The sequence below is a fragment of the Salvelinus namaycush genome, unplaced genomic scaffold, assembly GCF_016432855.1.
Source record: "Salvelinus namaycush isolate Seneca unplaced genomic scaffold, SaNama_1.0 Scaffold2393, whole genome shotgun sequence".
In the NCBI taxonomy this organism is placed as follows: Eukaryota; Metazoa; Chordata; class Actinopteri; order Salmoniformes; family Salmonidae; genus Salvelinus; species Salvelinus namaycush.
The window spans coordinates 1-15,642 of NW_024059223.1; the positions used below are offsets into that span (position 1 = coordinate 1).

The 15,642-nt window shown below is 48.9% G+C and overlaps 2 protein-coding genes across 2 annotated transcripts in view; one reads left to right on the forward strand and one right to left on the reverse strand.

Moving 5' to 3' along the window:
• Window positions 1-804: 804 nt before the first annotated feature.
• Window positions 805-8,561, reverse strand: LOC120038780 (NEDD4-binding protein 2-like). The gene is made up of 3 exons (XM_038984425.1): window positions 8,166-8,561; window positions 2,161-3,271; window positions 805-974 (listed from the first exon to the last, which is right to left on the reverse strand). The coding sequence occupies exons 1-3, from the start codon at window positions 8,464-8,466 to the stop codon at window positions 833-835; spliced, it is 1,554 nt and encodes a 517-aa protein (XP_038840353.1). The 5' UTR covers window positions 8,467-8,561; the 3' UTR covers window positions 805-832.
• Window positions 8,562-9,039: 478 nt separating this feature from the next.
• LOC120038779 (sister chromatid cohesion protein PDS5 homolog A-like) overlaps window positions 9,040-15,642 on the forward strand; it is a gene marked incomplete at its 3' end in the record, with an annotated part of 29,635 nt that continues 23,032 nt past the window's right edge. Inside the window, exons 1-2 of the mRNA XM_038984424.1 lie at window positions 9,040-9,207; window positions 10,124-10,274. Coding sequence (XP_038840352.1) covers window positions 10,161-10,274 — 114 coding nt within the window. The remainder of the gene's footprint in view (window positions 9,208-10,123; window positions 10,275-15,642) is intronic.

Sequence of the window (15,642 nt, forward strand, 5' to 3'; positions counted from 1 at the left end):
GGTTTAGGGGTTAGTTAGGGTGTAGGGGTTAGTTAGGGTGTAGGGGTTAGTTGGGGTATATGGTTAGTTAGGGTGTAGAGTTAGTTAGGGTTTAGGGGTTAGTTAGGGTGTAGGGGTTAGGGTTAGTTAGGGTGTAGGGTTTAGGGTTAGTTAGGGTGTAGGGGTTAGGGTTAGTTAGGGTGTAGGGGTTAGTTGGGGTGAATGGTTAGTTAGGGTGTAGGGGTTAGGGTTAGTTAGGGTGTAGGGGTTAAGGTGTAGGGTTAGTTAGGGTGTAGGGGTTAGGGTTAGTTAGGGTGTAGGGGTTAGGGTTAGTTAGGGTGTAGGGGTTAGGGTTAGTTAGGGTGTAGGGGTTAGGGTTAGTTAGGGTGTAGGGGTTAGTTGGGGTGTATGGTTAGTTAGGGTGTAGGGGTTAGGGTGTATGGTTAGGTAGGGATTAGGGTGTATGTTAGTTAGGGTGTAGGGTTAGTGATGGTGTAGGGGTTAGTTAGGGTGTAGTGTGTATGGTTAGTTAGGGTGTAGGGGTTAGTTAGGGTGTAGGGGTTAGTTAGGGTGTATGGTTAGTTAGGGTGTAGGGGTTAGTTAGGGTGTAGGGGTTAGTTAGGGTGTAGGGGTTAGTTAGGGTGTAGGATTAGTTAGGGTGTAGGGGTTAGTTAGGGTGTATGGTTAGTTAGGGTGTAGGGGTTAGTTAGGGTGTAGGGTTAGTTAGGGTGTAGGGGTTAGGGTGTATGGTGTATGGTTAGTTAGGGTGTATGGTTAGTTAGGGTGTAGGGTTAGTTAGGGTGTAGGGGTTAGGGTGTATGGTTAGTTAGGGTGTAGGGGTTAGGGTGTATGGTTAGTTAGGGTGTATACCTCTAGCGTGGTTCCATTCGTGGGCCTCCCCTAAAGCTGAGGGGTCGTAGCGATAGTCCCCATGGCGACAGAAATAATCATCCGTGCTCAAAACCACCCCATGTGGGTTCTGTTCCAGCATGGCCCTACACACACACACACACACACACACACACACACACACACACACACACACACACACACACACACACACACACACACACACACACACACACACACACACACACACACACACACAATTATTGGTGTGTGTGGTTATTGTCATTATTGTAAACACACACACCCACCCCCTATACACACACACACACACACACCCAACACCCCGCCCACCCCCTATACACACACACACACCCAACACCCCGCCCACCCCCTATACACACACACACACCCAACACCCCGCCCACCCCCTATACACACACACCCAACACCCCGCCCACCCCCTATACACACACACACACACACACACACCCAACACCCCGCCCACCCCCTATACACACACACACACCCAACACCCCGCCCACCCCCTATACACACACACACACCCAACACCCCGCCCACCCCCTATACACACACACACACACCCAACACCCCGCCCACCCCCTATACACACACACACACACACACACACACACACACACCCAACACCCCGCCCACCCCCTATACACACACACCCACCCAACACCCCGCCCACCCCCTATACACACACACACACACCCAACACCCCGCCCACCCCCTATACACACACACACACACACACACACCCCGCCCACCCCCATACACACACACCCAACACCCTGCCCACCCCTTACACACACACACACACACCCAACACCCCGCCCACCCCTATATACACACACACACACACACACACACACCCCGCCCACCCCCATACACACACACCCAACACCCTGCCCACCCCTTACACACACACACACACACCCAACACCCCGCCCACCCCCATACACACACACCCAACACCCTGCCCACCCCTTACACACACACACACACACCCAACACCCCGCCCACCCCCTATACACACACACACACACATCCAACACCCCGCCCACCCCCTATACACACACACACACACACACCCAACACCCTGCCCACCCCCTATACACACACACACACACCCAACACCCCCTATACACACACACACACCCAACACCCCCTATACACACACCCAACACCCCCTATACACACACCCAACACCCCCTATACACACACACACACCCAACACCCCCTATACACACACACACACCCAACACCCCCTATACACACACACACACACACACACACACCCCCCCTTACCGGGCCAGGGTGGACTTGCCCGACCCAGGAGCTCCCCGTAGCAGCACTAGGACACGCCCCTCCAGCCGGAGCCTACCATGTTGCCCGGAGAGGAGGGGTGCTCTGGGGCCAGCAGCCGCAAACACACCCCCTGTCCAAGACCTGGGGACAGTAGGGGCTTGACTGACAGGGCCCTGGGCCAACCAGTGGGAGGCGGGTGTGGCTCGGGTGTGCCAGGTGGAGGGGTTTAGCGCCACGGGGGTGATGAACGCCGGCCCCGTCGCCTGATGTCCGTGGACATGCGGCTGGAACACTGGCGCCTGAGTGTTCCAGAACGACGAGTTGTCGAGTCGCTCTTCTTCTCCTGCGACGCTCGTCTTCGTCCTCGCGCCCCCTACTATGCCGCCTGGTGGTACGGTCCGCCCGCCCTCTGGACGAACAGCGGACTGGTCCAGTTTCCTGTATGCCTGGAATGCAGAGGGGCGATCGGCGGCCCCCAGGTCCAAAGGCAGACTGGGTTTAGTTCTGTCCGTCTCGGCTGGCGATGAAGTCAGATGGCTGAAGTCCAGTAAGGATCTCTGCTGCTGGTAACCCACTGCTCCTCCAGAGAAGCTGAGGCTTAGGCCAGAGACAGGGGAGTGAGGTCCTCTAGCTTGCCCAGCTGAGAACACCCTGTCAGGGCATGGCTGGGCCCCTGGGAGCCCCCTCGTGAAGGCTGAGGCTCTTGGGCTGGACTGGAGCAGCTGTGGCGGGGCCTGCTGCTGGGCGCCGGGGGGCTGAACGAGGAAGGAGCGGGAAGAGACGGATGAGGAAGAGGAGGAGTGAAGACCAGCTTCCTGCTGTATGGTAAGATTCTCCAGCTCACGGTCGATCAGAACATCAAACTCTTCTGTCAAGTCAGTGGTCAGGTTCTGGTCGTCTTCGCTGCGGAGAGGAGGGGGCCGTCGGGGAGGGGAGAGGGGGACAGCGGTCTCCCCTGTAGGAGGGTGGGGATGAAGGTCTGGTTTGGAGGGGTCGTGTTGGGGGCTGAGGAGAGCTGCGGCAAGCTCAAACCCAGAGAGGAGGGGAGGGAGAGGGCCAACACGCTCAGCTGCTACAGACAGCTCCAGGAGAGAATCCATCGCATTCTCAACTAGAGGAAGAGAGATGGAAGGAGAGAGAGAGAGATGGTAGAAGAAAGAGGGGAGATGGTAGGAGAGAGAGAGAGAGCGAGAGGGGGGAGATGGTAGGAGAGAGAGAGAGAGAGCGAGAGGGGGGAGATGGTAGGAGAGAGAGAGAGAGAGAGAGCGAGAGGGGGGAGATGGTAGGAGAGAGAGAGAGAGAGAGAGAGAGAGAGCGAGAGGGGGGAGATGGTAGGAGAGAGAGAGAGAGAGCGAGAGGGGGGAGATGGTAGGAGAGAGAGAGAGAGAGAGAGCGAGAGGGGGAGATGGTAGGATAGAGAGAGAGAGAGAGAGAGAGAGAGCGAGAGGGGGGAGATGGTAGGAGAGAGAGAGAGAGAGCGAGAGGGGGGAGATGGTAGGAGAGAGAGAGAGAGAGAGAGAGAGAGCGAGAGGGGGGAGATGGTAGGAGAGAGAGAGAGAGAGCGAGAGGGGGGAGATGGTAGGAGAGAGAGAGAGAGAGCGAGAGGGGGGAGATGGTAGGAGAGAGAGAGAGAGAGAGAGCGAGAGGGGGGAGATGGTAGGAGAGAGAGAGAGAGAGCGAGAGGTGGGAGATGGTAGGAGAGAGAGAGAGAGAGAGAGCGAGAGGGGGGAGATGGTAGGAGAGAGAGAGAGAGAGAGAGCGAGAGGGGGGAGATGGTAGGAGAGAGAGAGAGAGAGAGAGAGAGAGCGAGAGGGGGGAGATGGTAGGAGAGAGAGAGAGAGAGAGCGAGAGGGGGAGATGGTAGGAGAGAGAGAGAGAGAGCGAGAGGGGGGAGATGGTAGGAGAGAGAGAGAGAGAGCGAGAGGGGGGAGATGGTAGGAGAGAGAGAGAGAGCGAGAGGGGGGAGATGGTAGGAGAGAGAGAGAGAGAGAGCGAGAGGGGGGAGATGGTAGGAGAGAGAGAGAGAGAGAGAGAGCGAGAGGGGGGAGATGGTAGGAGAGAGAGAGAGAGAGCGAGAGGGGGGAGATGGTAGGAGAGAGAGAGAGAGAGCGAGAGGGGGGAGATGGTAGGAGAGAGAGAGAGAGAGCGAGAGGGGGGAGATGGTAGGAGAGAGAGAGAGAGAGCGAGAGGGGGGAGATGGTAGGAGAGAGAGAGAGAGAGCGAGAGGGGGGAGATGGTAGGAGAGAGAGAAAGAGAGAGAGGGGGGAGATGGTAGGAGAGAGAGAAAGAGGGGGGAGATGGTAGGAGAGAGAGAGAGAGAGAGAGAGAGAGCGAGAGGGGGGAGATGGTAGGAGAGAGAGAGAGAGAGCGAGAGGGGGGAGATGGTAGGAGAGAGAGAAAGAGAGAGGGGGGGGAGATGGTAGGAGAGAGAGAGAAAGAGGGGGGAGATGGTAGGAGAGAGAGAAAAAGAGAGAGAGAGAGAGAGAGAGAGAGAGAGAGAGGGGGAGATGGTAGGAGAGAGAGAGAGAGGGGGGAGATGGTAGGACAGAGAGAGAGGGGGGGAGATGGTAGGAGAGAGAGAGAGGGGGGGAGATGGTAGGAGAGAGATGGTAGGAAAGATAGAGATGGTAGGAAAGAGAGAGAGAGAGAGAGAGAGAGAGCGAGAGGGGGGAGATGGTAGGAGAGAGAGAGAGAGAGAGAGAGAGAGAGAGAGAGAGAGAGAGAGAGAGAGAGAGAGAGAGAGAGAGAGAGAGGGGGAGATGGTAGTAGAGAGAGAGAGAGGGGGGGTGGTAGGAGAGAGATGGTAGGAAAGAGAGAGATGGTAGGAAAGAGAGAGAGAGAGAGAGAGATGGTAGGAGAGAGAGAGAGAGATGGTAGGAAAGAGCGAGAAAGGGAACAGTTGGTCACTATTTGTTAATTTAAGGGTTTCAATGTACTGTTGAACTGTAGTCACAATATGTACTGTTGAACTGTAGTCACAATATGTACTGTTGAACTGTAGTCACACTATGTACTGTTGAACTGTAGTCACACTATGTACTGTTGAACTGTAGTCACACTATGTACTGTTGAACTGTAGTCACACTATGTACTGTTGAACTGTAGTCACACTATGTACTGTTGAACTGTAGTCACACTATGTACTGTTGAACTGTAGTCACACTATGTACTGTTGAACTGTAGTCACACTATGTACTGTTGAACTGTAGTCACAATATGTACTGTTGAACTGTAGTCACACTATGTACTGTTGAACTGTAGTCACACTATGTACTGTTGAACTGTAGTCACACTATGTACTGTTGAACTGTAGTCACACTATGTACTGTTGAACTGTAGTCACACTATGTACTGTTGAACTGTAGTCACACTATGTACTGTTGAACTGTAGTCACACTATGTACTGTTGAACTGTAGTCACAATATGTACTGTTGAACTGTAGTCACACTATGTACTGTTGAACTGTAGTCACACTATGTACTGTTGAACTGTAGTCACACTATGTACTGTTGAACTGTAGTCACACTATGTACTGTTGAACTGTAGTCACACTATGTACTGTTGAACTGTAGTCACACTATGTACTGTTGAACTGTAGTCACACTATGTACTGTTGAACTGTAGTCACACTATGTACTGTTGAACTGTAGTCACACTATGTACTGTTGAACTGTAGTCACACTATGTACTGTTGAACTGTAGTCACACTATGTACTGTTGAACTGTAGTCACACTATGTACTGTTGAACTGTAGTCACACTATGTACTGTTGAACTGTAGTCACACTATGTACTGTTGAACTGTAGTCACACTATGTACTGTTGAACTGTAGTCACACTATGTACTGTTGAACTGTAGTCACACTATGTACTGTTGAACTGTAGTCACACTATGTACTGTTGAACTGTAGTCACACTATGTACTGTTGAACTGTAGTCACACTATGTACTGTTGAACTGTAGTCACACTATGTACTGTTGAACTGTAGTCACACTATGTACTGTTGAACTGTAGTCACACTATGTACTGTTGAACTGTAGTCACACTATGTACTGTTGAACTGTAGTCACAATATGTACAGTTGAACTGTAGTCACAATATGTACAGTTGAACTGTAGTCACACTATGTACTGTTGAACTGTAGTCACACTATGTACTGTTGAACTGTAGTCACACTATGTACTGTTGAACTGTAGTCACAATGTACTGTTGAACTGTAGTCACACTATGTACTGTTGAACTGTAGTCACAATATGTACTGTTGAACTGTAGTCACAATATGTACTGTTGAACTGCAGTCACAATATGTACTGTTGAACTGTAGTCACAATATGTACTGTTGAACTGTAGTCACAATATGTACTGTTGAACTGTAGTCACAATGTACTGTTGAACTGTAGTCACACTATGTACTGTTGAACTGTAGTCACAATGTACTGTTGAACTGTAGTCACACTATGTACTGTTGAACTGTAGTCACAATATGTACTGTTGAACTGTAGTCACACTATGTACTGTTGAACTGTAGTCACAATATGTACTGTTGAACTGTAGTCACAATATGTACTGTTGAACTGCAGTCACACTATGTACTGTTGAACTGTAGTCACACTATGTACTGTTGAACTGTAGTCACACTATGTACTGTTGAACTGTAGTCACACTATGTACTGTTGAACTGTAGTCACAATATGTACTGTTGAACTGTAGTCACAATATGTACTGTTGAACTGTAGTCACAATATGTACTGTTGAACTGTAGTCACACTATGTACTGTTGAACTGTAGTCACACTATGTACTGTTGAACTGTAGTCACACTATGTACTGTTGAACTGTAGTCACACTATGTACTGTTGAACTGTAGTCACAATATGTACTGTTGAACTGTAGTCACACTATGTACTGTTGAACTGTAGTCACACTATGTACTGTTGAACTGTAGTCACACTATGTACTGTTGAACTGTAGTCACACTATGTACTGTTGAACTGTAGTCACACTATGTACTGTTGAACTGTAGTCACACTATGTACTGTTGAACTGTAGTCACACTATGTACTGTTGAACTGTAGTCACACTATGTACTGTTGAACTGTAGTCACACTATGTACTGTTGAACTGTAGTCACACTATGTACTGTTGAACTGTAGTCACACTATGTACTGTTGAACTGTAGTCACACTATGTACTGTTGAACTGTAGTCACACTATGTACTGTTGAACTGTAGTCACAATATGTACTGTTGAACTGTAGTCACAATATGTACTGTTGAACTGTAGTCACAATATGTACTGTTGAACTGTAGTCACAATATGTACTGTTGAACTGTAGTCACACTATGTACTGTTGAACTGTAGTCACACTATGTACTGTTGAACTGTAGTCACACTATGTACTGTTGAACTGTAGTCACACTATGTACTGTTGAACTGTAGTCACACTATGTACTGTTGAACTGTAGTCACAATATGTACTGTTGAACTGTAGTCACACGATGTACTGTTGAACTGTAGTCACAATATGTACTGTTGAACTGTAGTCACACTATGTACTGTTGAACTGCAGTCACCTCATGACACCGGGAGATTATGTAACACGATCTCACAGACAGTACACATGACATTGAAATACACGCTAGCGCTGAGTTTTCCTACTCACAAAATAGGAAAGTAAATTGTTAGCCCGAATGCTTTATTTTGGCTGCAGTAATTCATCTTACGTAAAATAAGAAAAACATTTCCTGGTTTAGATTGAGTGTCAGGTCTAAGTGGAGGAGCAGGGATGTGGGAGAGAGAGGAGATCACATCATGTCTGATATAACGTTGATCACATAATCAATAATATGATCAATATGTGATACCGGTCAAAGGGACCAGCGTTGCTGTTGCAACGCACCCAATCACGTTAGGTACACGCTTGATATCTAGTTAGCTATCAAGCTAACTAAAAACTTTGTCATAACTAGCTTACATTCAACTTGCCATATTGTCAAGAGTCATACCTTTGAAGTCACACTCGGACAACACAATGTAAAGGACTTCTGGGTCCAGGTGGGAAAACATCTCCTGCATGTTCCTCAATATCTCGTCCTTGTCCTGAGAAGTAGCGGAGATGCCTCCTGAGTTTGTTGAAACGAGCATATTAGTACTGCCGTAGTAGTGAGAGTTACTCCCGGTGTTTAATTCACTTCTCGACAGCGGCGCACCGTCACTAGTTCCTGGTATTCCGTAATAGTTGTTGTTGTCGTTTGACAACCCGGGTACTCTTGCCGGGCTATGCCCATTTTTCTTTTTCCTTGGCATTCTCGGGTGTGTGTGCCCGAGTTAGCTAATGTTTTAAAAACAGTTGGCTAGGGAAGTAATCTAGCTAGCGTGGTGCTGTGCCATGCTAAAAACAACCGAGGAAGCTGGTTTGAGGAAGTATACACAACAGCAGCACACCAAGCGGGTGGGGAGGTGAACTGCAGTTCAACTAGATACTGTAGAGAGAAAAAGACGGCGCTGAAAACGGGACAAATCAAGTTGTCGTGTAACGTTTTGTAAGTTTCAAATAGATGTTGTTGTTCATTTAAATCCTTCTCTTTACTTGTATTAATATCTGCATCTTTGTACACTAGCATAATATACGTGCCTTGTCTGCTATTCTAATTTATTTGGTACAAGTATTGAAAACTCCTTCCAACCTCGTAAATGATGTTCCGGGCAGACACAAACCTAGAATCAGTTTTACCCTCCCCCCAACGTTAACCCTATCCATTCAGGGAACTTCTAAATACTGACCTGGGATCAGCATCTCTTGTCGGGTTTTTTTAATGTTCCAGCCTCAAAAAAAGGAAGTGGAGTTTGGTTTTTCCGACTCCCGCTTGATGAGGTGTGTTGCAGTACCCCGGTTAGACCGAGAACGGCGCCGTACACCCAGCGTTGAGAGAGGACACGTTCAAACTGCTGAGACTGGCTGCTGAGACTGGAGACCACGGATCTTTGTGCCGAAACTAACAACACAACCTTTGCCAGACTCATGAATTAAAACCGCTCGTTCGTGAGGTAAATATGATAAAGGAGTACATGTTGTGTTTTTTTTGGTGGACCGCGGCTACTGTTTGCAGATATTTTGGCTCATAGTTGTATGTGTAGAAAGCTTTCTTTTGTGATAATTGTGATGTTGAAGAGGGAGGGCGACGCTAGCATTTTTTTTTACCACCAGAGAAGTAGCGCCACTGTAAAGGAAACGACGTGAAGAGAGCTTGAAGTTGTAACAAACAAAACAAGTGATTTTTATCTTTATTTTCCGGACAAATAAAGTTTTTTCTAAACGCTAAACATGACAGGAGTCGGTCGCAGGAAGCGCTCTTGAGAATAACGATTGATCGTGAATTAATTTCTGTCCCTTTGGTAAACAACAGTGATGTGAAAATGTGATGGTGTTCTCTGTGAGTAGTTTGCGGCCTAGGCCAACAATGCTAACTAGCTAGCTGGTTAGCATAGCATACACAGTGTGGGTCTTGTGAACCAGCTACCATAGCTAGCTAACTAGCATCGCGACTCATCCTGCAATTTAGTATGTTTTTTTCTTTTATAGATATGGATTTGATTGTCGGACTCGTTCACCATAGAGACAGGTGTAATGGTATATATATTTTTAATGTGGATGTATTTGAAAACGCAAATCAACTGGTGGCTACAAAACATTAACGTTAATCTTAATGTAAGAACATGCGATTGCAGAGCGGATATCGCGGTTGTTAGCTAGCATGCTAGCTAGCACAGCCAGGATTTTATTTTGATTATACAAAAAAAACTTCATTCAGGGAGACATTTCACGCTGTCGACTGACGCGTTCCTATTCCACTAGCAGTCTATCGCATAAATAATAATCAGAAGCACAAAACGGCGTTTTAAACGGGGTTTTTGAGAAGTGCGGTAGAATGGTTGTGTTGATATTTTGTTTTCTGGCCTATAGAGGCCAGTAGAGGACTGTGGATTAAACGACGACAAGCATGGAGTTCCCGCAGCAGCAGAAACCGGCGGGGGACAGCAAGATCACCTACCCGCCTGGAGTGAAGGAAATCACGGAGAAAATAAGCAACGATGAGGTGGTGAAACGGTTAAAGGTAGGTCGGTTAAAACCAACCCCCATGGCTAACTGTCAGACTGACCGAGCTAGGATGTGTTCAGGTGGTGGGAGAGACCTAGTGAGCTTGGGGGTTTCTAACTGTAAACATACTGTAGCTATCTCTTCAGACTCACTAGATCAATGTCCAGCCACTGGCAGATTATCAATAACACCCCAACTCTCTAAACATGAAAGACACATGCTATAGCCGAGTTAAGTCTGGTGCTAGTACAGGCAGGGAGAGAGAGAGACTGAGATGGAGGTAAAAGCAAACACTGTTTTTCCGAGGCGGTAGCTATCTACGGTCAGAGGAATAGTTTTTTATAATGTTCCTACTCTGCTGGGAAGCCAGAGGTGTTATGGTGACGTTGTCATGGTACCGGACCACGGTCGTAGATCTAGAACACCGTGGCATTGTGACGTCGGTGTTCTCTATGACGTCGTTGTGTATGACGTAATGCACTAGTAGAAGGTCTGCCTTGTGTACCTGCGGTATGATGTCATGAATAGAAGGGAGGGGGGGCACCCCTGTGGAGACCTTTCTGTGTGGCTGCTGTGATGCTGCTGCTGTTTTTGGTTCTGCTGAGGATAGACACACACACACACACACACACACACAGAGGGACAACAGACAGGCACACGGAGGGACAACAGACAGGCACACGGAGGGACAACAGACAGGCACACGGAGGGACAACAGACAGGCACACGGAGGGACAACAGACAGGCACACGGAGGGACAACAGACAGGCACACGGAGGGACAACAGACAGGCACACGGAGGGACAACAGACAGGCACACGGAGGGACAACAGAGAGGCACACGGAGGGACAACAGACAGGCACACGGAGGGACAACAGACAGGCACACGGAGGGACAACAGACAGGCACACGGAGGGACAACAGACAGGCACACGGAGGGACAACAGACAGGCACACGGAGGGACAACAGACACAGGCACACGGAGGGACAACAGACACAGGCACACGGAGGGACAACAGACACAGGCACACGGAGGGACAACAGACACAGGCACACGGAGGGACAACAGACAGACAGGCACACGGAGGGACAACAGACAGACAGGCACACGGAGGGACAACAGACAGACAGGCACACGGAGGGACAGCAGACAGGCACACGGAGGGACAGACAGACAGGCACACGGAGGGACAGACAGACAGGCACACGGAGGGACAGACAGACAGGCACACGGAGGGACAGACAGACAGGCACACGGAGGGACAACAGACAGGCACACGGAGGGACAGACAGACAGGCACACGGAGGGACAGACAGACAGGCACACGGAGGGACAGACAGACAGGCACACGGAGGGGCAGACAGACAGGCACACGGAGGGGCAGACAGACAGGCACACGGAGGGGCAGACAGACAGGCACACGGAGGGACAGACAGACAGGCACACGGAGGGACAGACAGACAGGCACACGGAGGGACAAACAGACAGGCACACGGAGGGACAAACAGACAGGCACACGGAGGGACAAACAGACAGGCACACGGAGGGACAAACAGACAGGCACACGGAGGGACAAACAGACAGACAGTTTAAAAATGCTTCTACTTTAACTTGGGCAGGAGCTCACCGGAACTGAGTACCGGCACCTCAAATGTTCTACTGCTTGAGTTCCTGTTACTCGCATAGAATATCAGCTCCAAAGAATAAACAAACAGAACTGGGCCAGTACCTAAACAGAACTGGGCCAGTACCTAAACAGAACTGGGCCAGTACCTAAACAGAACTGGGCCAGTACCTAAACAGAACTGGGCCAGTACCTAAACAGAACTGGGCCAGTACCTAAACATAAACAGAACTGGGCCAGTACCTAAACATAAACAGAACTGGGCCAGTACCTAAACATAAACAGAACTGGGCCAGTACCTAAACATAAACAGAACTGGGCCAGTACCTAAACATAAACAGAACTGGGCCAGTACCTAAACAGAACTGGGCCAGTACCTAAACATAAACAGAACTGGGCCAGTACCTAAACATAAACAGAACTGGGCCAGTACCTAAACATAAACAGAACTGGGCCAGTACCTAAACATAAACAGAACTGGGCCAGTACCTAAACATAAACAGAACTGGGCCAGTACCTAAACATAAACAGAACTGGGCCAGTACCTAAACATAAACAGAACTGGGCCAGTACCTAAACATAAACAGAACTGGGCCAGTACCTAAACATAAACAGAACTGGGCCAGTACCTAAACATAAACAGAACTGGGCCAGTACCTAAACATAAACAGAACTGGGCCAGTACCTAAACAGAACTGGGCCAGTACCTAAACAGAACTGGGCCAGTACCTAAACAGAACTGGGCCAGTACCTAAACAGAACTGGGCCAGTACCTAAACCAGTACCTAAACAGGACTGGGCCAGTACCTAAACATAAACAGGACTGGGCCAGTACCTAAACATAAACAGAACTGGGCCAGTACCTAAACATAAACAGAACTGGGCCAGTACCTAAACAGGACTGGGCCAGTACCTAAACATAAACAGAACCGGGCCAGTACCTAAACATAAACAGAACTGGGCCAGTACCTAAACATAAACAGAACTGGGCCAGTACCTAAACATAAACAGAACTGGGCCAGTACCTAAACAACTGGGCCAGCACCTAAACATAAACAGAACTGGGCCAGCACCTAAACATAAACAGAACCGGGCCAGTACCTAAACATAAACAGAACCGGGCCAGTACCTAAACATAAACAGAACCGGGCCAGTACCTAAACATAAACAGAACTGGGCCAGCACCTAAACATAAACAGAACTGGGCCAGTACCTAAACATAAACAGAACTGGGCCAGTACCTAAACATAAACAGAACCGGGCCAGTACCTAAACATAAACAGAACTGGGCCAGTACCTAAACAGAACTGGGTCAGTACCTAAACATAAACAGAACCTATTTCAAGTCAAGCACTGAGCTAAAGTATAGTAACTCCCTGACACAGATTTTAAATGAGTTGTGTCTGTTCCTGGGAGACGTTTGGACACTCTTACTGACAGCTGTGTCTGTTCCCGGGAGACGTTTGGACACTCTTACTGACAGTTGTGTCTGTTCCCGGGAGACGTTTGGACACTCTTACTGACAGCTGTGTCTGTTCCCGGGAGACGTTTGGACACTCTTACTGACAGCTGTGTCTGTTCCCGGGAGACGTTTGGACACTCTTACTGACAGCTGTGTCTGTTCCCGGGAGACGTTTGGACACTCTTACTGACAGCTGTGGCTGTTCCCGGGAGACGTTTGGACACTCTTACTGACAGCTGTGTCTGTTCCCGGGAGACGTTTGGACACTCTTACTGACAGTTGTGTCTGTTCCCGGGAGACGTTTGGACACTCTTACTGACAGCTGTGTCTGTTCCCGGGAGACGTTTGGACACTCTTACTGACAGCTGTGTCTGTTCCCGGGAGACGTTTGGACACTCTTACTGACAGCTGTGTCTGTTCCCGGGAGACGTTTGGACACTCTTACTGACAGCTGTGTCTGTTCCCGGGAGACGTTTGGACACTCTTACTGACAGTTGTGTCTGTTCCTGGGAGACGTTTGGACACTCTTACTGACAGTTGTGTCTGTTCCCGGGAGACGTTTGGACACTCTTACTGACAGCTGTGTCTGTTCCTGGGAGACGTTTGGACACTCTTACTGACAGTTGTGTCTGTTCCCGGGAGACGTTTGGACACTCTTACTGACAGCTGTGTCTGTTCCCGGGAGACGTTTGGACACTCTTACTGACAGCTGTGGCTGCTTCACGTGATGTATTTGTTGTCTCTACCTTCTTTGACCTTTGTGCTGTTGTCTGTGCCCGATAATGTTTGTACCGTGTTTTGTTCTGCTACCATGTTGTTGTTGTGTTGCTACCATGTTGTGTTGCTACCATGTTGTGTTGCTACCATGTTGTGTTGCTACCATGTTGTGTTGCTACCATGCTGTGTTGCTACCATGCTGTGTTGCTACCATGCTGTGTTGCTACCATGCTGTGTTGCTACCATGCTGTGTTGCTACCATGCTGTGTTGCTACCATGCTGTGTTGCTACCATGCTGTGTTGCTACCATGCTGTGTTGCTACCATGCTGTGTTGCTACCATGCTGTGTTGCTACCATGCTGTGTTGCTACCATGCTGTGTTGCTACCATGTTGTGTTGCTACCATGCTGTTGTTGTGTTGCTACCATGTTGTGTTGCTACCATGTTGTGTTGCTACCATGTTGTGTTGCTACCATGCTGTGTTGCTACCATGCTGTGTTGCTACCATGTTGTGTTGCTACCATGCTGTGTTGCTACCATGTTGTGTTGCTACCATGTTGTGTTGCTACCATGTTGTGTTGCTACCATGCTGTGTTGCTACCATGCTGTGTTGCTACCATGCTGTGTTGCTACCATGCTGTGTTGCTACCATGTTGTGTTGCTACCATGCTGTGTTGCTACCATGCTGTGTTGCTACCATGCTGTGTTGCTACCATGCTGTGTTGCTACCATGCTGTGTTGCTACCATGTTGTGTTGCTACCATGCTGTGTTGCTACCATGTTGTGTTGCTACCATGTTGTGTTGCTACCATGTTGTGTTGCTACCATGCTGTGTTGCTACCATGCTGTGTTGCTACCATGTTGTGTTGCTACCATGCTGTGTTGCTACCATGCTGTGTTGCTACCATGCTGTGTTGCTACCATGCTGTGTTGCTACCATGTTGTGTTGCTACCATGCTGTGTTGCTACCATGTTGTGTTGCTACCATGCTGTGTTGCTACCATGTTGTGTTGCTACCATGCTGTGTTGCTACCATGCTGTGTTGCTACCATGCTGTGTTGCTACCATGCTGTGTTGCTACCATGCTGTGTTGCTACCATGCTGTGTTGCTACCATGTTGTGTTGCTACCATGCTGTGTTGCTACCATGCTGTGTTGCTACCATGCTGTGTTGCTACCATGCTGTGTTGCTACCATGCTGTGTTGCTACCATGCTGTGTTGCTACCATGTTGTGTTGCTACCATGCTGTGTTGCTACCATGTTGTGTTGCTACCATGTTGTGTTGCTACCATGCTGTGTTGCTACCATGCTGTGTTGCTACCATGTTGTGTTGCTACCATGCTGTGTTGCTACCATGTTGTGTTGCTACCATGCTGTGTTGCTGCCATGTTGTGTTGCTACCATGTTGTGTTGCTACCATGCTGTGTTGCTACCATGCTGTGTTGCTACCATGTTGTGTTGCTACCATGTTGTGTTGCTACCATGCTGTGTTGCTACCATGCTGTGTTGCTACCATGCTGTGTTGCTACCATGCTGTGTTGTCATGTGTTGCTCCCTTGCTATGTTGTTGTCTTCGGT